Source organism: Zingiber officinale, chromosome 3A (genome assembly GCF_018446385.1).
Source record: "Zingiber officinale cultivar Zhangliang chromosome 3A, Zo_v1.1, whole genome shotgun sequence".
NCBI lineage: Eukaryota > Viridiplantae > Streptophyta > Magnoliopsida > Zingiberales > Zingiberaceae > Zingiber > Zingiber officinale.
The window spans coordinates 160,084,603-160,105,350 of NC_055990.1; the positions used below are offsets into that span (position 1 = coordinate 160,084,603).

The 20,748-nt window shown below is 40.0% G+C and overlaps 3 protein-coding genes and 2 long non-coding RNA genes across 5 annotated transcripts; 2 read left to right on the forward strand and 3 right to left on the reverse strand.

The window, feature by feature from the left end:
- Positions 1 to 988: 988 nt before the first annotated feature.
- LOC122054199 (probable aspartyl protease At4g16563) lies at positions 989 to 2,288 on the reverse strand. The gene has a single exon (XM_042616009.1). It carries the CDS (start codon positions 2,224 to 2,226, stop codon positions 1,108 to 1,110), a length of 1,119 nt encoding a protein of 372 aa, XP_042471943.1. The 5' UTR covers positions 2,227 to 2,288; the 3' UTR covers positions 989 to 1,107.
- Positions 2,289 to 4,828: 2,540 nt separating this feature from the next.
- On the forward strand, positions 4,829 to 5,791 carry LOC122053093 (transcription repressor OFP8-like). Its single transcript, XM_042614971.1, has one exon. It carries the CDS (start codon positions 4,962 to 4,964, stop codon positions 5,559 to 5,561), a length of 600 nt encoding a protein of 199 aa, XP_042470905.1. The 5' UTR covers positions 4,829 to 4,961; the 3' UTR covers positions 5,562 to 5,791.
- Positions 5,792 to 7,172: 1,381 nt separating this feature from the next.
- LOC122053094 (ubiquitin-conjugating enzyme E2 variant 1D-like) lies at positions 7,173 to 9,261 on the reverse strand. Its single transcript, XM_042614973.1, has 4 exons — positions 9,128 to 9,261; positions 8,691 to 8,830; positions 7,631 to 7,756; positions 7,173 to 7,531 (listed from the first exon to the last, which is right to left on the reverse strand). Exons 1-4 carry the CDS (start codon positions 9,159 to 9,161, stop codon positions 7,388 to 7,390), a joined length of 444 nt encoding a protein of 147 aa, XP_042470907.1. The 5' UTR covers positions 9,162 to 9,261; the 3' UTR covers positions 7,173 to 7,387.
- Positions 9,262 to 9,397: 136 nt separating this feature from the next.
- Positions 9,398 to 10,387, forward strand: LOC122053095. Its single transcript, XR_006132153.1, has 2 exons — positions 9,398 to 9,692; positions 10,090 to 10,387. It is a non-coding gene; the product is annotated as an uncharacterized LOC122053095 (long non-coding RNA).
- A 1,647-nt stretch (positions 10,388 to 12,034) lies between these two features.
- On the reverse strand, positions 12,035 to 12,979 carry LOC122053096. Its single transcript, XR_006132154.1, has 2 exons — positions 12,771 to 12,979; positions 12,035 to 12,634 (listed from the first exon to the last, which is right to left on the reverse strand). It is a non-coding gene; the product is annotated as an uncharacterized LOC122053096 (long non-coding RNA).
- Positions 12,980 to 20,748: the final 7,769 nt, after the last annotated feature.

The following is a 20,748-nucleotide window of genomic DNA, read 5'->3' on the forward strand; positions in this document are numbered from 1 at the left end:
ATAATTTTTTATTATTAAATAATTTTTTTGGGGAGGATTGAGATAAGGATTTCTCTTTTTGTCCTCTCTCAATTCTCCTCCTCTTAGTCTGTACAAAAATCATTATCTTACCATCAAGTTTTCTTTCTAGATGGAAAAATAATTTTTAAAGACAGTTTTTTATTTTTTTGGTTGAAGCTTTATTTTCTAGTAATGAATAATATTAGAAATAAGGAAGAATGTTCCACCAACTGTTCGGTAACTTTTACAAGTTATCAGTGATGGATAGAGACAAAAGAGAAAAAAAAAAGAAGAAAAAAAAAAGGGTGTTCAAAAAAAGAAAATTGTAATTTGTCTTCCTTCTCATTATTCCTTGGACTATAATATATTGATGAAATTTTTCAAGAGCGAAGGGGTGCTCAAGCACACTCCCACTTCCCCTAGATTTGTCATCGCAAGTTATAATAACTATCATACAATATCTATAAAATGCCTTTTTAATTTTTGTTAAAAATAATAGAAAAAAATTCAGTTAATCTCATAGACTATCTCTGAGATAATCGGTCATGTCTTGCGGAAGTTTTTCATCGGTCATCAGATAAATCGGGAAACGCACGCGACGACTAACTTAAAAATCCAACATCTTTTGATGACACCCCCATTTAAAGAAAAAATTCTTATAAATATACCATAGCTTGGTTTTAAACCGTGAATACCTAGGGATAAGTTGAATATCTTACCGTAATACTATAGCCCAAAGACAATTTTTGTTAAAAAAAACGGAGTGTCATTTGGATGTTTTACTTAATTTGTCGTATCATTTTTTATTTTTACTCATAAAATGTATATTCGCAAAAGTTAAATCTTTTTATAATTTCTCTAATCATGTCACTACTGTATTAGACTCTTTAGGGTAATATTACTATTTTTTTGGGATAAGAAAAAGTGGCATTAATATAATTAATCTTGTTTAATTTTCTATTGAGTTGTTCTTAGATATCGTGAAGTATTACTACTAGTGAAGTATTACTACTAATTTATTTATTATCAAAATATCATTATAGGAGAAGAAATACCTAAAACACTTAAATTGACAAGTAATCGGTTTAATTTCTACCTAGGACGTATCTACAATGGTGGCAAAATATCTACACTCGGACGCAGGCCCGTCTGATTTTCCAAGGCCTTCGATCGGTTGTACCGTCCCGCCACGCGGTCGACGAATGCGGCCAGCACTGGATTGAACACGTGGGGGGCCATGTAGGTGAAGGTGGTGCCGGAATCTACGATGACGCCGCCTTCGCCGGTGGGGCCTGGGACGAGGGCGGAGTAGGGGATTTTTACTTGCTCGCCTCCGACGGCGATCTCGCGCAGTCCGACGTAGCAGTAGACACAGAAGGGAAAGCCTTCGACGGCACCAGCCGCCGAATTGTTGAGGAAAGGCGTAGAGCTCAGGCCGTCGGAGGAGTCCTCTTTAGGTGGGTCGAGCGCGATGGAGCCACTCTCGGAGGTGTCGTCGTCGTAGCGGCGGGAGATGAGGCAGTAGAAGAACCGCTTCAGGCCAATCTGGGAGGGGAGGGAGGGGGCGCTGCGTCCGAATCCGACAATGCCTCCGGAAGGTTGCCGTTCGGAGAAAATAGAGAATCCGACGGTGAAATTGGGGAAAGTAAGATAAAAAAAGCCCATCGTCTCCAGCATGAAGAGGCCGGCGGTGGAGCCGGACCCATAGATTAGGGAGTACGGGGACACGCAGAGGCAGGACAATCGGAAGTAGCGTTGCTGCAGGAGGGGCAACGGGAACGGAGGAAGTCCGCGGAGTGGATCCAGAGGCAGCGGGGATTTCGGCATCAGACGGGAGCAACTGAGGAGGAGGGTGTTGCCGGAAGAGGAGGCGCAGCTGCGACACTGGTATGAGGGGTTGCAGGGGACCCAGGTGATGTGGCTGCCGTTATAGAGGAGGAGCTGGAGCTCCTGCGGCGGCGTGCCGAAGGTGAGGCCGAAGGGGTAGCCGCCGTAGGAGTGGGGGAACAGGGGAGAGGTAGCGGGGGGAGGGGAGGAGTGACGGCTAGGGTTCTTGAGGAGGGAGGCGCGGAGGTAGGAGGCCGAGGCGAGTGCGGCCAGTCGGTGGCGGGGGTCGGGGTGGGCCGGGATTGGTGTTCGGTGGAGTGAGAGCGAGACGGGGTGGGAGGCTGAGGCGAGGAAGTGGAGAAGAAATGGAAGAAGAAGAGGCGGAGGAGACGGCGGCATTGTGAGTGCAGCGGTGCGACTGGAGGAGGAAGAAGAGGATGCTTAGCGTTGGAAGGGGTATTAAAAAAATAAAAACAGAACCAGGTAGGGAAATGAGAGAATGGGTGGGGGCCCACTGCGGCGGAAGAAGCCTACGGTCTTTCTCGTGCTCTTTTGATCTTGGCCTTGGCCTTGGGCTTGCGTTTGGGTTGGATTGAGTTTAATTAAATTAATTTGAGTTTAGTTTCTTTTGGATTTGGTGGCTGACGCATTTGACACGTATATTCACCCTCCTGGAATCATCCACGTGCATAGCTTAGGCAACACTCGGCGAATTCGAAACAATCTTTAATTCAAATTTGTTAATTATGAGTTTGTGTTTATTCTGTTTATTAACAAATTTATTTAAAAAATTAATAAACTAAACTATTGATGAATATTATTAGGTCCATTAGTTATTAGGCATTTTTAAATTTTTAGAAGAAGAAAATATATTTATAGGGAAAATGAAAAAATTTTATATTGGAGAGTGAATTAATTGTCCTTCCGCGATATAAATGGACCCAATTAAGGGTCCGAGGAGAACGACAGTTACATCTTGTCGTCTAGAAAATATGCTGAGGATACAAACTAGAGGATAGTCTTTATATGTATTGATAGAAATTAATGATCTTCGTTTATAAAATAAGTGGAACTATCAATCTCTCTTAATACATGTAAAGAAATCATTAAGTGGATCAAAAGATCTAACCTAAAAACGTAAAACCACTATATTAACGGCTCCCATATGACTTAATTGAACCTATCTACAGGCGACACTTGGGACTCGAACCTATCTACAACAAATAAATTGATTAATGTGTCAAGCTCAAACAACCTGACGGTCTGACGGAGTGGTGGTTGTCCTCAAATTGAAATTTGATTTATTTTTTTTAAGATTTTATGTAATTTCAATTTGGAACTCTCGTAATTCAATAAAATCAAATTGAATCGTAGTTTATATAAATTTTAGTTGGAGAAATATAATAAGGGGATCAATGTATAGTTTAATTATATTAGGTGGTATACTTGAGTATGTAAGTTACAATTGGAGCCATGAGATCTTTTACTCCAATATATAAATTCAAACTGTTTGCTATTAGAGTAGACCAAGCCACCGTACATGAAGTACCCTAAATGTGTCTCCGGGATAAGATTAAATTGATTAATATGAGATAGAGTTGTTATAATAGAATAAGAGTTCAAATTTTAATAAAATCGAGGAAAAAATGTCCTTAATTATAGTTTTCTAATTTATCTTCTCATAAATGATCGTGGGACCAACTGTGTGGGTTTGTTGGAGTGACGGATTCCACCTTTTACTATAATGAAATATCCTAAATATCTGTACATACGAAATACCGAATTGATTAGAAGATGATAAATTTATTATAATAAGATAAAGAGTTAATTTTTGATAGATATATATTTTTAAGTAAAAAAAATTTCTCATATTCTCTAGTTATTTGATGATTAATTATAAATTTATCGTATGATTTATTTCTTTTCACGTACTTTAGTATGGAAAAGATAGATTTATTATCTTAACATTCCCTAATGCTTATCTTACAACTATATATGGAGAAAAGTAAATATAAATGTTAGATGTATAATAAAATAAACCCTATATCAATGATGATACCCTTAAACTCAGTCTTCGGGGACTTTTGGTGCGATGATAAATGATGAGATTAATTTCTTAGGTGGCTATAATTTATTTCACCTAGAATCGATTACATTTGAAAACTTTGAAATACTGGATAGTCCATTGAAACCCATTTATACCTTTCGATTTATTCAGATGTCTATTGAAAAACTTTTGTAAATTAGATCGGTCGATTAATCGGATCGTAAGGTTATCTTAGAAAACCGATCAAAAAAAAAAAAACCCATAAAAAAAAACAAAATGAAGGTACGCTTCACCCGTGATCACGTCAATAGTACCTCCATTGTGCACATATAAATCTTACAAAATTGTATGAAAATTATAAATATTTGAAAACCAAATAAATATATCTATTGTACTTAAATAAAAATATATTTAAATTTCAATTAACTTTTTTTTCCTAAAATGAAGGTGTATATTATAACTAAAATATTTATTATAACTAAATAAGATTATATACCATAATTAATATGTAGACAAATGAAATTTATTTGTTGCAGATAATTGAAGTATTTACTATAATTAAAAATGCATAGGTTTTAAATTAATTTTTCAGGAGGTGAGCAATATTAATGCCGGCTAAATAAATGCATTATTATTATTATTATTATTTTGTCAGAGTAAAAGCCTTAGCTGGCGAATTAACTCGAATCGTGCAGTCTATTTTTTATTTTAAGAAAATGTTTTTTTTTCCCGCCGGACGTTTTCTTATATTGCATGGTTACTGGTCAAAGTCAAACGGTCGCATGAGATGCACTCTATTGCTAGAATCCAACCGTTGATCTCATGATCCACGGCGATCAAAACACATTACTAATACACGCAATTGATGGGCTCCACGTGATCGCCAGATCGAAACTATATTTTTTAATTAACCCCTTTTAATTCGATTGATTTCATTTTCACATGCCCGCCCGCCTCCCTTCTCTTCTCCGACTCATTTAAATGCCTCCGTTCACATGCTCCATCCAGTAATACCTCAGCCTTTGCTTCACCTCGTCAACTCTCGCTTGAAGCACCAGCGCCGCCGCCTTCTCCTCCGACGATCACAATGTCTTCCTCCAACAGCCGGAGAAAGATCCTCCTCCGTCGTCACCCTGTCGTGGTGGACGTCGGCTGCAACTGCCGCGGGTCGAGGCTGGCCTCTCTCTTCTTTCCTTCCTCCTCCTCGTCCTCTGCTTCCTACCCTTCTTCTTCCAAGACCAAGCTGCAGTCAACGGAGCTCTCCTCCACCACCACCACCACCACTCGCTCCGCCTCCTCGTGGGACCCTTCCTTCTCGTCCTCCCACGAGGAGACCCCCTCGCCGCAGCTCCCGCCGGCGCCGCAGCAGCAGCAGCCGAGGAGGAACCGGAGGAGGCGACCGAAGATCAAGCAGGAGGGCCGGGCGGCGCGGGAGAGCGTGGCGGTGGTGAAGGAGACGTCGGAGCCGTACTACGAGTTCAAGGAGTCGATGGTGCAGATGATAGTGGAGAAGGAGATGTACGGGTGGGACGACCTCAACGACCTCCTCCACCGCTTCCTCTCCCTCAACTCCCCCCGCCACCACCACCTCATCCTCCGTGCCTTCGCCGACCTCTGGCGCGGCAGCGTCTTCTCTCCTCCCTCCCCCCTCGCCGCCTCCCCGCCACCCCACTACCACTACTACTAATCAACCTCCTCATATTACAACCCATGCAACTCCCCTGCTTCAAAACTGATCAACAAAACAGGGACGCTGCTCAGCTCTGCCTGTAGTCACTAAGAGAACTAATTAATTAGGCTCAAGTGTGCATGATTAAGTACTAAGTAGATCCACTGTCTCAATTTGCTAGCTATGTAACAGCTTTTGTAATGGCAACGATGAAATCGATGAAATAGACCTGTGCCTGTTTCAGCTCTCGCTCTTGTCTCTCGCGTGTGGGAGTTGTCATGTTATTTTTCTTTCAGTACTACTACTACGATCGACGACGCATGCACTGGAGAAACATGCACAGTTTCTTCCTGCTCAGGCCAACAGTCAACAGTGGTTGGTTACTGCCACTGTTTTGAGCTTGTTCAATGAGTACATTTTAGGGTGTCAGAAATCTGAATGGAGACAGCATTGATACGCAGTTGCAGGAGTGTTCATGGATTCAGAGATCTTATTACTACGGCCTGCATTTGGTTGAACGTCAGTTTAATAGTAGTGGTCCTCTTACACAATGAGACAAATTTAATTTTGTTTTCTATCTACGTAAACTTATTCATGTAATAAACTAGATAAAATATACAACTCATTACTTATCTGAATGGACGATCTCAAAGATCTTGGTCACTTCAACTGTAGATCTGACAATAACACTGCCTGCCCAGGAGCGTTATTTCACCCTGTAACTAGCTAGGTCTGTACCTTGAGGCTCCTTCAGTCTTTGGATCTTCATCGCCAAACCGAGCGAGGCGACTTTTTTTTTTGTCACCTTATCCTCTTTGGTAGCATCACACACAACATTAATACACATATTGCGTGTTCTTCGTTCAGATTTCAGATCAGGCAGGATCCACTCTTTACTTTCTGAACACTAAATTACTGGAGCAATGAATGGCATACGATGCGTCAGTATCATTCCATTTAATTTCATTCAATGGCAATACTGCAACAGTTAATATACACAGAAATGGGCGTAACTACGCAAAGCTAGCACGCATAAGAACGAACATTGCTCCCAGACCAGGCATTGATTCATCCCAATTAATTAGCCATGTCCCCTCACGTAAACTTTTAATTCATTAATTTCATCCAAGGAATAAGCCGGTTTAAATTGTCGCTTCTCTACCATGTTTGCTATCAGCAGTGTCATCATCTGCATGTATATGATTCAGAGGACTATTTATATAGGTCAAATTAAATTTCAGGGATAAATCTGACCAATTTAATCAACACTACAACAGCTGGTTAAATGGTCCCTGAATGATGGAGAAGAACAAAACCCAAAGTCAGAATTCAATGTCAAGTTGATGCATTATTGCATAACTCCAACAGAGTGCAGAGAGTACTTGAAGACTTCCATTTGGATCATCAAAGAGAAAAATGAATGCTCAAGGGAAGAGACCAAGGTTTTTGGAAAGCCTGAACAACACTAGATGGAGAAAGCCAAAAGATGACCCAAACTCAGGATTGAAGAATTCCAAGATTAGAATGATCTATGCAGTTTCTAAGACACTTTTGGAATTATCATCAAGAATGACATATCAAGTGGCAAGACCAAGCCAATCTCAACACCTCAAGAAAAATACTAAGAGATTTAGTCAGTGATTCAGGTTGTCATTTGAAGTAAACGACAATGTATGGAGAGTATATTTCAGAGAGACCAGAGCAACTACTCATTACAATGTCAAACTTGGATATTTAGTTTGTTCAGATGCCATATCAGAATTGGAGTAGCTGGAATACATCAAATTCGTCGATTGCCTTGAGACATTTTTATAATGGTCTTAGTGTTAGGGTCTCAGCTTGTATTACCAGAAGTAGGTGCCTTCGGGAGGTTGAATGAGCTTCCGGTTGTGTGGCGTAGCCATTTCCTTCTTCAGCTGGGTTAGGATATCCTCCATGGTGTACTCCCTTTGCCAGTTCGATAGCATGTCGAATTCCTTTGCTTCGACCTGGATAACATCGAAGGATTAAGATAATAATGAAAGACAATTAACCGTGGAAGAAAGTAATGGTGACAAGAAGTTAAGCAAAAGGGATTGGAAGGCTACAACTCCGGTTTCATTGTTAACACAAGCCATGTTGATCTGAGAATGGAAGTGAACGCTAGGGGGCTTATCTGGATAGTCTTTATCACAGAAGAGCTTCAACTGATAAATTCTGCCTTCATGAACAGACTAACAGGAAAAGAAAATGGGAAAAAGAACTGCATCAAACTGAGAAACTATAAGTGATATAAAACAAACAAATTGTGTTCGTAAGTTACGAAACTATCCTATCTCAAGTATGTTGGCACTAATATTCAGATTTAAAGATGACTATCTAAGCTATATGCTGAGTAACAAACATTAATGTCAATTAAGTCATTTGTAGTGCATTTCATCTAAAGAATAGAGTAGAGTTATCAAGAAACGAGAGGGACTAGCATAATAGTTCCCATTATGTCAAATGTAAAATTAGTATGGTAAAAGCCATTCATTCATGAAAAAGAAAAAAGAAACACAGACTACAATCTAAAACTAACAAATGACAATCTTAAGGGACAATTGTGCAAAACTAAACTATGTATTTTGGATCTACAATTTTATTTTAAAGATATCTGAGAACCATATGCTTAGTATCATCAACTAAATCACTGGCTTACATTTTGGGGATTTTTTTGAAGCCTCATAAAGAAGATCAATAATGGAGGCACCATTCACCAAAATGAAGGTCGAGATGTCAAGAAATTATAGAGACTAGCATGACAATGTTCTCCAAAGCTCACGAAGAGACAAAAAACCAACTAGGCAAATACCTAGGGCCTACCAATTCAATACAGCTGACAGAATCAATTAGGATAGTTCAGCATTTTACGAGATTTATCAATCAAATGAGTAACGTCTTCAATGAAATATTGGTAGACACAAAGACGTATCAAGGAAAACAAACAAATAAAAACTCCAATCCAATCTTCTCTAATCAGATTTTCCAAACAAAATATGAAAGAAAGAGTGCAAGATCTATAAAGACCAAATGAGATAATTTTTTGCAGCACAAAATAAAGCAATGATAAGTTATGTCATGTTTGTTAAGTAGAAGAAACCAATTGTTATCAAGAGGAAGACATACATTAAGGGGACCAATTATTGTCCCAGTCCAAGAGCGCATGTAAATATCATCTCCATCATCCATCCCATAACTTACTGTGCCATCTCCAACACCTTTCTCTCCACATTCAAGCTCTTCAAGTAATCTAAAGTTTCGAGGTACTGCAAACCAGGTCAGAAAAGTTAACATGCACTTTTGAAAGTTTAAAAAAAAAAGATGTCTACAATCAAGCTTATGTCCAGTAAAAAATGATCCTTTTACATTTTAGTTTGGAAGAGAATGAAGTCAATTCATATACTTTGAAAAACAACTCCAACCCGGAAACAACTCCATAGAAATCATAACAGGCTACTGTTTTACAGCAATCAAATTATATAAACACACATCCGGTGAAGAATGATCCAGAGAATACACGATCAAAATACAAAAGAACAACTCAAAAATTACAGAGAGCATACCAACGACGTCGAATACTCCGTTTCCGAGAGTCATTACTCACAAGGAGGTAGGAAACCCTCTATGATCGAACAACGGACGGGTAGCAACACCCTCAGAGGGATGAAAAAGGGAAAAGAAAGGAATAAGAATTAAAGTTACCTTTTTTTAAAAAAAAAAATTATTTATATATTTTTTAGGTAAACGGTAAAACTCAATTGGAGACGGTTTGATCTCAATCGGACGGCGGCTCCTACTCGCCCTTTGTGGTCCAGCCTTTGGACCCACGGAATGCATGACCCCGCACGGTTCTTTACATCCAGTCGTCCGTTGGCAATCAGACGGCATGGCTTACACATTTCTCCCTCCCGTCAGAATTACGCGAGTCTCTCTCATTTGAGGCCGAGGAGTCGAATTTCGGAGTTGTTCGGCGTAAATCCCTACACTCTTCAATCACCGTGATTTACCGTCTGGGCAGGCCGGCGGGGGCGCTGGGGAGAGGGCTTCCCCTTTTTGCCACTTGATTGCTTTCCGGCGACGATTGTGGTGGATTTGAAGGGCTGCGACATTCTGGCTTCCGGAAGCCAGGTACGTTTTCGGAATCGTGTTTGGATTTTCTGTTCTCTCCTCCTCTGAAGTCACGAAATTTGATCGAACTCGAAGCTTCCGCCTGATTCCGAACCGATCGAGTGCTTTTCCTTCTTCGATCAAACCGTCGCTGCTGCTTGTCCATCGTCTTTTAGTCTTAACTTCTGCAATTTTAGTTGGATTCGGATGTTTTGGTAATAGATTTGGTTATTTCATTGGCGAAAAAAATCTCGAGGGCGTTGTCTGTACTGCACATGTGCTCGCATGCTCCTTTGCATGTGGCTTTTCCATCACTCGTAGAAAGTATTGCAAATATCTACATCGATCACAATTAGGAACAAGTTTGCCTGAGACCTCAAAAGAAATTTCACTTTAGCACAAATCTCTCACTTGCTAGATGATGCCTGTTCCCCGGACAGCTGGAGGCGATGTTGACTGAAGTCGCTGAATGCCGAGGAGAGGAGAGTCCATCGGAAAGTAGACCGAACCTGGGAGGGAGAAAAACAAGGAGAAGAAAAGGGTTAGAATGCGTAACCACTTCGACGCTCAGGATTCGGCGGGAGATATGGAGAAAAGCGGAGAAGATGAGCGATAATAAGGTCAAAAATGAAAGCATGCCTCCGTCCGCAAGTGTGGACCTCTTTTATAACACTGGATATCTCTCTTCTCTGTATTAATAACGTTTTAATTATTAATGTGATGCATATCATATTGCGATAAAAGAAGTATCACACCCGTATCTACTAGTATCATACGGATCAAGATATGGGGCATATCATATTGTGATACTCACATGCTTCGACAACCTATATGTCTTAGCGCAGGCTAGTTCATAAGGCCCTTGGGCTATAAGATAATTGGACTGAAGGTTGAAGACCTGTTAAGTGGAAGAGTCAGACTAACAGGGCTAAACAGAGATAAGCAGAGCGGGTCATCAGGTGCAAGTGGTGCGCTCCCGATCGGTGAGACCGACCGGGGAATAACCGATCGAGGAATAATTAAACGCATCCGATCAATGGGACTGTCCGGGGGAGAGTTGGAACTCCTTCGATCAGTGGGACCGACTAAGGAAAGGCAAAGCGTGTCCGATTAATGGGATAGATCGAGGAGAGGTGGAGCGCATTCGATCAATGGTACCGATTGGGAAAAAGCGAAGGGATTTGATCAATGGGACCAATTGGGGAGAAGTAGATGGCTCCTGACTAGTGGGACCAACCGGGGAGTAACGGAACTCCTCCGATCACTAGGACTGATCGGGGAGTAGCACAATGCAGCTCATCCTATTGGGGCTAAAGATGACTACCCGAACGGATCTACTGTTGACTTATCTTAACTTTGACCTCTATCTAAGTATGATGCTTGACCCTTAGAGGACATGTGGAGGCTTCCCATACTCACTGTATCAATACCCTTCCAAATAGCAGGCCAATATCTGTATGGCAAGGCAATTTGCCCGTCTTTAGTTGTGAAATATACCATCGGAAGAATGCTTCTTCAAGCAGAGTTCAGTTTAGCCAGGAAACCCCATCACCACTTGCTCAACATTAATTGTTCAATTGTACTCCTTTACGCTTATGATACTAATCCCATCTTTGTTCTATACTACCACTGGGATGTACAACCATGAGATATTGGACTTCTGAGCCACCCATCATGAGTACTTCTTCATTTATCCTAGTAGTTGGTGTGAAATTCTTCTGAGACAAAATCAGTCGTCCAAAGTTCGATGTTATCTAATTCATTATTTATTTTTAATACTGCCACTGCTTCTACTTCCACTTTCCATCTCTTGGATTCTTGTGCCTCAACATAGAGCAACTTAGGATGTCAAATCAATTTGATATAGTAAACTTGATTCAAATAAACGAAATAAGTTTTTTTTATTACCACAGTTTAGCATAAGTTACCTATCATTTCTCTATATTAGAAGAACATAAACTAGCATAATTCATCTGACTTTAATAACTCTCGTTAATCCCAACTGTCTCATTTACTATTTGCATTTATGGGATTTCAATCCAAAGTAAACGTTCTCTTTAAATGTTTTCAACCACTCTATGGCTTGCTAGCTAGCTGAGACATACTTGATCTAAACCGTTTGTGGGTTTTTAAATTATCTGGATTACATGTTCATTTATCTTTCTACTGCTCATCATCTACTTTGTGTTAGAATATTTTGGATTTGCTAAATTTTGTCCAGAGCACCCAAAAAAAAAATGCTTTTACTACGAACTGTTTGACTCCCACTACGATGAGATCGAGTTTTTTTTTTCCACCATAGACATTTTAGATGGTGCTCAAGACACTTATAATCTCTGATTACATTGAAAAAATAAGAAGACTTTAAGTCGTAAAGTACTAGATATATTAGCTTTGATTTGAAATCTTGGGCCAATCAGGTTCGTTGATATACATTGTCTTCATCAACAAAATAAGCTAGGGAGAGCAAAAACTAAGGCACAAACAAGATATAGATAGAATCCGTGAGAGAAGTTGCTAGAATTCTAGAGAGAAGTTTGGAGGACCTATTACAAAATGATTGAACTAACTAGGACTGGTAGAGCAGACCTACTGTGCCTGCATGCACCTAAGGACGGCATCATCATCTCATTTTCTCCTGTTGTTGTCATGTTGGAAGTCAAGCAGAAGTGTGCTTTGGCACTTGGGGCATTTGGGTTCCATCTCCGACAGCATCACATACATGAGGCACCGAGGACATCCAGCAAGCACCATTGATGTTGCCTCCGGGCTGTTGGATTTTTGTTCCTCCTCAGATGACACGCACGAGCTCGGCGGTGAAATCGATGGTGACGACGAGGAGGAATCCTCATCCTCTTCCACTTCCATCCTTGTCGATGGCCCACCTCTAGCCCTCATTTGCTTTGGAGATATGTTCAGCTTCAGGTTCTTTCTATCGTTGCGGCTCATCTTTATCCAGCCTCCTGGAGGAGAAGAATGAGATTACCTTAGTTAACTCTACTGCACTCAGTTGAATTGCATGATTGCTGCAAGCGGAACGTAGAGGTTCATATAAAAGAAGAGCGGCAAGGTGGAGACAAGAGGAGATAGAGCTTCCACCTTAAAGACCAAAGGTGAAAGGTAGGCTCAATTGGCTGATGCAGTCCTCCAAAGTGTGTATGTAGGTTGGCGATGCACCTCTTAGTCTCATTATATAACAAGTTGATGAATTCACATCGACTCAACAAAGCATTGATTTTGTTTGTCTTTCTTGTTTCCCTCCTGCACGTCACATTTCCTTCATGGCCGTCAGTGAGTATTTGCATAACTGAGACGAGAAAAGCTGGAGGCTTTAATGGAATTTAAAGATAGGGTAGAAGCAGCATAAATTGCGGCCTCTGTGAGTATTGATTGTTTCGGGATAAACAAATCATTTCCGGTCGGCAGCTAATAATGCATTTACAATAAATATGCCGTGAAACTATGTTTTGTGCATATTGGCAGAGGCTATGTATGCTCGTTTCTGGATAGGGGGTGTAAATGAGACAATGAGTCCAGTTGAGTTTTTAAAGCTTATTCAAACTTATTTATTAAAATTTTTATCGAGCTAGTGTGAAACTAGCTCGAGCTTTTTATTAAGCTCTGCCTGCTTGATTGTCTGCCTTAATGTCTGAGCTTCATTTTGAAGGTCAAATCAGCTGAGAAATTTTTCAGGGTGGGTTTGATCTTTCACACTATCTATGTTCTCTCTGTGCTAGTTGAGTTAGATGGAAATCCAGTGTCATTAATAATAGCATTTAAAGTTTCCTATTATTTAAATTTTTGGGGGTTCACGTTTCGATTTAAGTGGTGTAATTTATTGACAGAGCAATCGCAGTAGACAACAGTGTGGAGCTATGCCAGTAAAAGGGAGTAAATGAGCACTGTTTATCTTAGTAAATGGGTCTTTAATGTAAGCTACTTTTGAATAAATGGCCTTTATTTTCAATAAATGAATGTTACGACCGGTCTGGTTCAGATCTGAACCCTGTTTTCTTCTGAATGATTTCCCGTTTATTATAATCATTCAGAAGGACTCGAGACTAACAGTGTCATTAAGAGGCCGGTGGTTGTGGTTAATGAACCAGCTGGACGCTAATAATTGTAGTTAGCTCGAATCCAAATGCATGTGAGGAGCTTCAATACTGGTCAGGCAGGCATTGATAAAGAAATCGAGGAGGCATTGATTGATTGATCGAAACCTGGAAGTTTTAAAGACCTCATTACTTGCTCTGCGGTTACAAAAAGTTTTCATTTTCTTAAAAGCATAAGTGAAAGGACTTGAAAAAAAATCAATTTTCATATGTATATGATTCCATGGTCGACTATTAACCCGTGTCGGATGAGCGGATAGGGCGTCTGTTAGTGATCCAGAAGCTTAAAATTCTGTGTTTATATTGGATTTTTTTTTTACTTATTTATGAATAGTCAACCTTTTTTTTTCAAAATAGAAATATTCTTTTGTGATTTTAATAATCAAGGGCATGCTATTGATTTTTTGCTCAAAATTTTGTAAGAAGCTAAATAAAGTATACCATGATAAACATATTTCATATATTATTAAAAAAGAAAATAGGAATATAAGAATATGATATATGTATTGATGTTATTATAATCTGTCAACTAGAGGGTATTTTTAATGGTTAGAATTTTAAATGAGTGTTTTTATGATCCTAATATGTCATATCAATTCTATAAAAATTATTGAAATATCTTTAATAGTTGGAGATCTAAATAAATTTTTTTATGATTCAATCCATAGTATGAGTTGTATGATTTCATATATATTACATCAATTTTAAAATAAAAAAATAAATTTAAATTTTTACTACTCTTAAACTACAAATCCTAAACCCCACTTCTATAGTTCAAAGGTTTTTATTCAACTTCTTAGAATTTTATAAATCTCTCGTAGATCTTGTATTCAAGATGCCTTAATTAAAGTCTCTTGATGCTTGAGTCCGCTAAAGTATAGTTAACAATAGAAATTATGAAAATGAAAGTCATTAGTTTTAAATGATAATATTTATAGGCATATGATAGAGATATATCTGAGAAGATTATAGTTCTTATTTTCAAAAAAATTATATATCAATAAGTGTCATAATCTCCATTAACGTCAACGGTTTCAGTCATTACTAGCGACAAATTCAGACATGGTAAAATTAGGGATAAATAGTAGAAACTTTTAAATTATAAAATTGTTCAAACAAATACCTCATATATTCATTATTTTATTAGACTTGATACCTTTAAATAAATGGTATATTGTGTTGGTGTAGCAGGACCGGTAAAAAAGAGATGAATTATCTGCATAATAAAAATACCCTCTTTATTTCTTTCAACTCAAAAAATATAATAATAGTAAACAAATAAACTAACAGAAATAAAGAGGAGATAGAGAATTTAACTTGGTTACAACCCAGGGGGTTGTTAATCCAAAGCGATGAAAAAGCTCAGAAAGATCTCTTTTTCTGAAGACGAAGAAGACTTTTACATACTGAAAGCTCTAAACTATTGCTAGGAATTGAATACTGAGTTGATTGATTAATTTCCTAGCTCCAGGGGCCTTTATATACCTCCTGGAAATCTTATCTTGAGTGTTGAAGGCACCTCCAAGAGGGTTGAGGGTGTCTCCAAGCAGTTTGATCGGATAAAACTCTATCCGGTTGCAAACGGTCACGAAGACTGGGTCTGAGGCGCCTCCAATGCCCTTGAAAGCGCCTCGGACGGGTCTGAGGCGCCTTCAAGGTGATGGAGGCGTCTTCAATGTTGAGGGCACACTCAACGATGTTGAGGGTGCCTTCAACCTGCATGGTATAAATAGTTTCCAGCTTCTCTTTTTCCTCTTCTTCTGAAGCTCCGATCGCTTGGGTGATTTCAGCCAACCGAAATAGGGCTCACCCGAATCTAATTTCCGGCCTTCTCCTCGAGCAGGCTTTCGACCCGGCTTCTCGTCCCTCGAACGTCGCACACGTTCTTCTCGTCCACCGGTGTACTCTTCCGTAGAGCCGTCAATTTGGGTTGGGCCCGTCGGGTTGGCCCACCCCGCCAAACAATTTAAACGGGTTGGGTTGGAATTTTATCAACCCAAGTCCGCCGTGGGCCGACCCGCCTAGGCCCGCGACCCGCGCGGGGTCGGCCCGCTCGGGCTTGGGTTGGCCCGCGGGTTGAAAAACATATGTAAGCTAAGTTTTATGTCAATTTATTATCTTTCTTTGTTATAATTTTGAAATAAAAATAGTATTTTTCATCCAACATAAGTATTCGTTTGTGTTCATTTATATTTAAAATACATGTTTATGTATACATTTAATTGTAGAAAACTTTTTCGAAGTAAAATGTTGAAGATATAAAATATTTTTTAATTTTTTTAAAAATTTTTGATGGGCCCGCGGGTTGGCCCACCAAACCCGCAACCCGCCTTAAAATGGGTTGAGTTGGAAATTTCCCACCCGCCAAGTTGGCGGGTTGGCCCGCCCCGCCAAATGGTTAGCCCGCCACGGGCCGACCCGCCCCGCCACGGGTTGGCCCGTCTGACAGCTCTACTCTTCCGCAGCTCTTTTGTCCTTCGGACGCACCGAGCCTGTCGGCTCCCTTCCCATGCCGTCCTTCTCGCTAATTGCGTCTTCCGCTCGACTTCCTGCGCTCCTAAGTTCCTGCACACTTAGACACAGAGATAAAATAACAAGCAGGACATAACCTAACTTGGTTGATCATATCAAAACACCCACGGGGTCCAATAATCTCCCCCTTTTTGATGTGCATCAACCCAAGTTCAAGTTAGGGAAACAAAATAGACAAACAGTAATTTATATAAATTACTAAACTAATAGTTCAAGCATAAGGATTGCAATAGAATTTGCAACACAAGTTAAAAATAAATTTTAAGTAAAAACATTAAAAATTCCCCCTAAACTTGTGCCTATCTTTCTCCCCTTTTGATCAACAACAACAACAACAACCAAACCTTTTGATCACAGAAAAAAACGGGGTAATAAATATCAAGAAAAAAAATTTCAAGTAAAAAAAATGATTTTTAAAATCCAAGTACAGCATTTTCAAAATGATTTCTAAGAAAAAAAAATCATTTTTAAAAATTTTCTAAGTAAAACTTAGGTAAGACAAGTTTTTTAGAAAAAAATAAATACACATTTCTAATTTCAGAAGAAATTTTAACTTAAAAAAAATGTTATTTGAGATTTTCTTTTTTAAGTAACAAACATTTTTCTTAAAAGAAAAAAAAATATTTTTGAAAAATTTTTAAAAAGATGTGATCCGGTAGTAAGAACAGGGGACCCCACCCTGTGGAGTCAACGCCACGTAGAAGTCACGGTGGCAGTTGTCCATCCGGAGAGGGCCGGGTCCGACCGGGCGGCAGGCCGGCCGTCCGGTGGAATCGAACGTCCCGATCGGACGATAGTCGGCTGATGGTTAAAAGGCACCCTGTCGAAATCAGGGTTCCGACGCTCAGTGGAAAAGGTCATGGTGCCGAGCGGACCTCACGCTCGGCCAAAGCCATAAGGTAACACTACTAATAGTCTCCACAAAGTATATGATGGAAAATCTCCCCAAGTAAACCACCACATATGTCCGGCCGGATGTTGAGGTTGCTGTCTGCCCGGACGCCAGATCTGGAGCAATGGGGAAAAGGACAGGGGACGTCTTTTTCTGACAGCAGGTATGTTTCACGTGTAGGCCATGCTCCAAATCCTGTGACAGGAGATTTCGCTGTCCCATCAAGGACATGCCGAGACTGTAGCAGTATGGGTTAGGGAAGCTCACTGACAAGTCCTTACTGGGGTATGGGCCATGGACACGTGTACACCTCGGCAGGTGTACACTCACTTCTTCGCTGCCCTATATAAAGGTCCTCATTCTTCGTCGGAGGTAGGCATTCTACGCGTTTTGAAGCCATTATTTATTCCTTGAGCTTCGCCTGACTTGAGCGTCGGAGGGTCGTCGCCGGGAACCCCTTCCCGGCTCGACTTCTGTGCAGGTTCGCCAAAGCTTCGTGCCGCCGTCCGAAGATCCACACTAGCAGCCGGGAAGCGCCACGTGCCCAGCGTCCATTGAATCAGCATTCGGACAGGATCAAGATGTTTGAAAAACTTTTTAAAGCATTATTTAATTCTAATTTTAATGCTTTTATCAGAAAGTTAATTAAACATTTTATTTCAATATTTTGACTTCAGGTTGTGGCGAGGCACTAGACTTTCTTGGTTATTGGAGCAACAACCACTTCCTTAGACAAAGTCTCATAAAGAAATTTTAACGTTTAATTTTCTCGTTGTAAGCTCTAACTTAAAAAAATTAAACTAGCAAAGATTTTGGAACTCAGTATAGGTTCCTTCCTATTAGATTTTTTAAGAACTTAGGGAGTACATAACTTTTGAGAACTTTTCTAAGTTGACCCTGGTGTTTTCTAATATATCAATTCAATTTTTCATAAATTTTAATTTTGGAAATTTATGTAGGCATGCATGATCATTTTTCAATTTCAATTTTTCATATTCTAATTTCAATTATCATACATTTCTAGATGGCATGCTTTTTGCTAAGTTTAATTTTAATTCAGCATTTTCTTTTTCTAATTTTGCTAGATCTTTCGTAAGCACTTTGATAAATTGAAAGGACTGAGTAGGCGTTAGAGCACGTACCTTACTTACCTCACTTGGTGATGCTCTCCGTTCATCGTAGCTTTCTTCTTCTGATGATCCTCTCCCTTCATCTATGCTTATCTCCGAGCTGGTTTCTTCAAAAAGATGGTTGGCCATCAGTGCTAATCCCGAGAAGGCTTCGATTGCAAATTTCGAGGATGAAGATTCATCCCATGTAGCCTTCAAACTCTTGTGTTTGGAGGGTGTCGGTCTTCGAGACTTCTCCTTGTCCCTTTTCTTTAATTTGGGGCAGTCATCCTTGATGTGTCCTTTTTCGTTGCAGTTGTAGCATCAGACCGTCCTTTTGTTGCGTTGATGCTTCTTCGATTGCGATCTAAATTTATTATTTTTAACAAATTTATTCAACTTCCTTACCAATAATGTCACTTCAGTTTCGTCGATTGACGCTTCAGAGTCGGAATCGCCCATCTCGACTTGTAGGGCAACATTGAGACTTGACTTCTCTTTAGGTTCTGCAATTTTTGATTCGTGAAATTCAAATGTAGAGAATAAACTTTCTAAAGTACTTACCTCAAAGTCCTTAGAGATGTAGTAAGCATCTACTAAGGAAGCCCACTTTGGAGTTCTTGGGAAGGAGTTGAGCGCATACCGGATAAAATCTTGGTTCGTTACCGGTTCTCCAAGACTGGTCAGTTGAGTTATCAACTCCTTAATTCTCGCTTGGAGTTGCGCTACCTTCTCGCCGTTGTTCATCCGGAGATTCGTCAGCTGAGTCCGGAGGATGTCGCGCCTTGCTAACTTTGCTTATGAGGTACTTCGTGGAGCTCCAGGAATTTTTCCCAGAGGTCTTTAGTGGAGTTGTAACTTCCGATCCGACTTACCTCCTGGGACGGCAAGACGCTGAGCAGGTGGAACTCCGTCTTTCCGTTAGCCATGAAATCGGCTTGCTCCTTCTTCGTCCAATTGTATTCTTCCTTGTCTTTGGGGGCTACAAAATCATATTTCATAATAAGAAGAATATCAAACTCAGTCTTAAAAAATACCTCCATTCTTCACTTCCGTGTAGTGAAGTCTTCGTCAAATTTCGGAGGATGAATGCTTGTTCCGGCCATTGTCTTGATCTTCGTGCTTCAGTCGGCGGTTAGTCCTTCTGAAGCTGTCGGGCTCTGATACCACTTGTTGGTGCAACGGAGCCGGCAAGAGGAGGGGTGAATTGTCTGCACAATAAAAATACCCTCCTCGTTTCTTTCAACTCAAAAAATGCAATAACAATAAAGAAATAAACTAATAGAAATAAAGAGGAGATAGAGAATTTAACTTGGTTACAACCCATAGGGTTGTTAATCCAAGACGATGAAAAAGCTCAGAAAGATCTCTTTCTCTGAAGGCGGAGAAGCCTTTTACACACTGAAAGCTCTAAACTATTGCTAGGAATTGAATACTGAGTTGATTGATTGATTTCCTAGCTCCAGAGGCCTTTATATAGCTCCTGGAAATCTTATCTCGAGTGTTGAAGGCACCTCCAAGAGGGTTGAGGGCGCCTCCAAGCAGTTTGACCGGATAAAGTTTTATCCGGTTGCAAACGATCACGAAGACTAGGTCTGAGGTGCCTCTAATGCCCTTGAAGGCGCCTTGGACTGGTCTGAGGCGCCTTCAAGGTAATGGAGGCGCCTTCAATGTTGAGGGCGCCTTAAACCTGCAAGGTATAAATACTGCCTTCAACCTGCATGGTATAAATAGCTTCCGACTTCTCTTTTTCCTCTTCTTCTGAAGCTCCGATCGCTTGGGTGATTTCGGCCAACCGAAATAGGGCACACCCGAACCTAATTTTCGGCTTTCTCCTCGAGCAGGCTTCTGAAACGGCTTCTCGTCCCTCGAACGTCGTGCACGTCTTCTCACCTACCAGTGTACTCTTCCGCAGCTCTTTCGTCCTTCGGACGCACTGAGCCCGTCGGCTCCCTTCCCATACCGTCCTTCTCGCTAGCTGCGTCTTCCGCTCAACTTCCTGCGCTCCTAAGTTTCTACACACTTAGACACAGGGATCAAATAACAAACATGACCTAACCTAATTTGGTTGATCACATCAAAACACCCACGGGGTCTAACAAATTGAAGAAAAATTTCTAAATATAATTTCAATTTTACATGTAGTTTCTATCTTTAAAAAATTTTGTCTCCACTTTTTACTTGTAAAGTTTTATTTACTTCAATTTACTTATACAAATATCATTATCTAATTGTCCCTCATATGTTTTAGGTATAAAAAGTCTAAAAATAAGTATAATTTCTTTTAAATTTATCACTTTAAATTAGAATCTAGTATATTTTCTATCAAATTGAGCAAAAAAATTTTTATTGCTTAATATATTTCCTCCTATAAATTCAACACCACTTAAAGAGAATTTAGTATATTTTTCATCCAATTAAGTACTATTTAA

What these genes read in the sequence shown, in the direction of transcription:
- LOC122054199 (XM_042616009.1), bottom strand. Translation starts at nt 2,226, where the DNA reads ATGCCGCCGTCTCCTCCGCCTCTTCTTCTTCCATTTCTTCTCCACTTC.
- LOC122053093 (XM_042614971.1), top strand. Translation starts at nt 4,962, where the DNA reads ATGTCTTCCTCCAACAGCCGGAGAAAGATCCTCCTCCGTCGTCACCCT.
- LOC122053094 (XM_042614973.1), bottom strand. Translation starts at nt 9,161, where the DNA reads ATGACTCTCGGAAACGGAGTATTCGACGTCGTTG. An exon ending in CGGAGTATTCGACGTCGTTG is followed by an intron (nt 8,831 to 9,127) that starts GTATGCTCTCTG and finishes CCTGGTTTGCAG; the next exon opens with TACCTCGAAACTTTAGATTA. An exon ending in CAATAATTGGTCCCCTTAAT is followed by an intron (nt 7,757 to 8,690) that starts GTATGTCTTCCT and finishes TTTTCCTGTTAG; the next exon opens with TCTGTTCATGAAGGCAGAAT.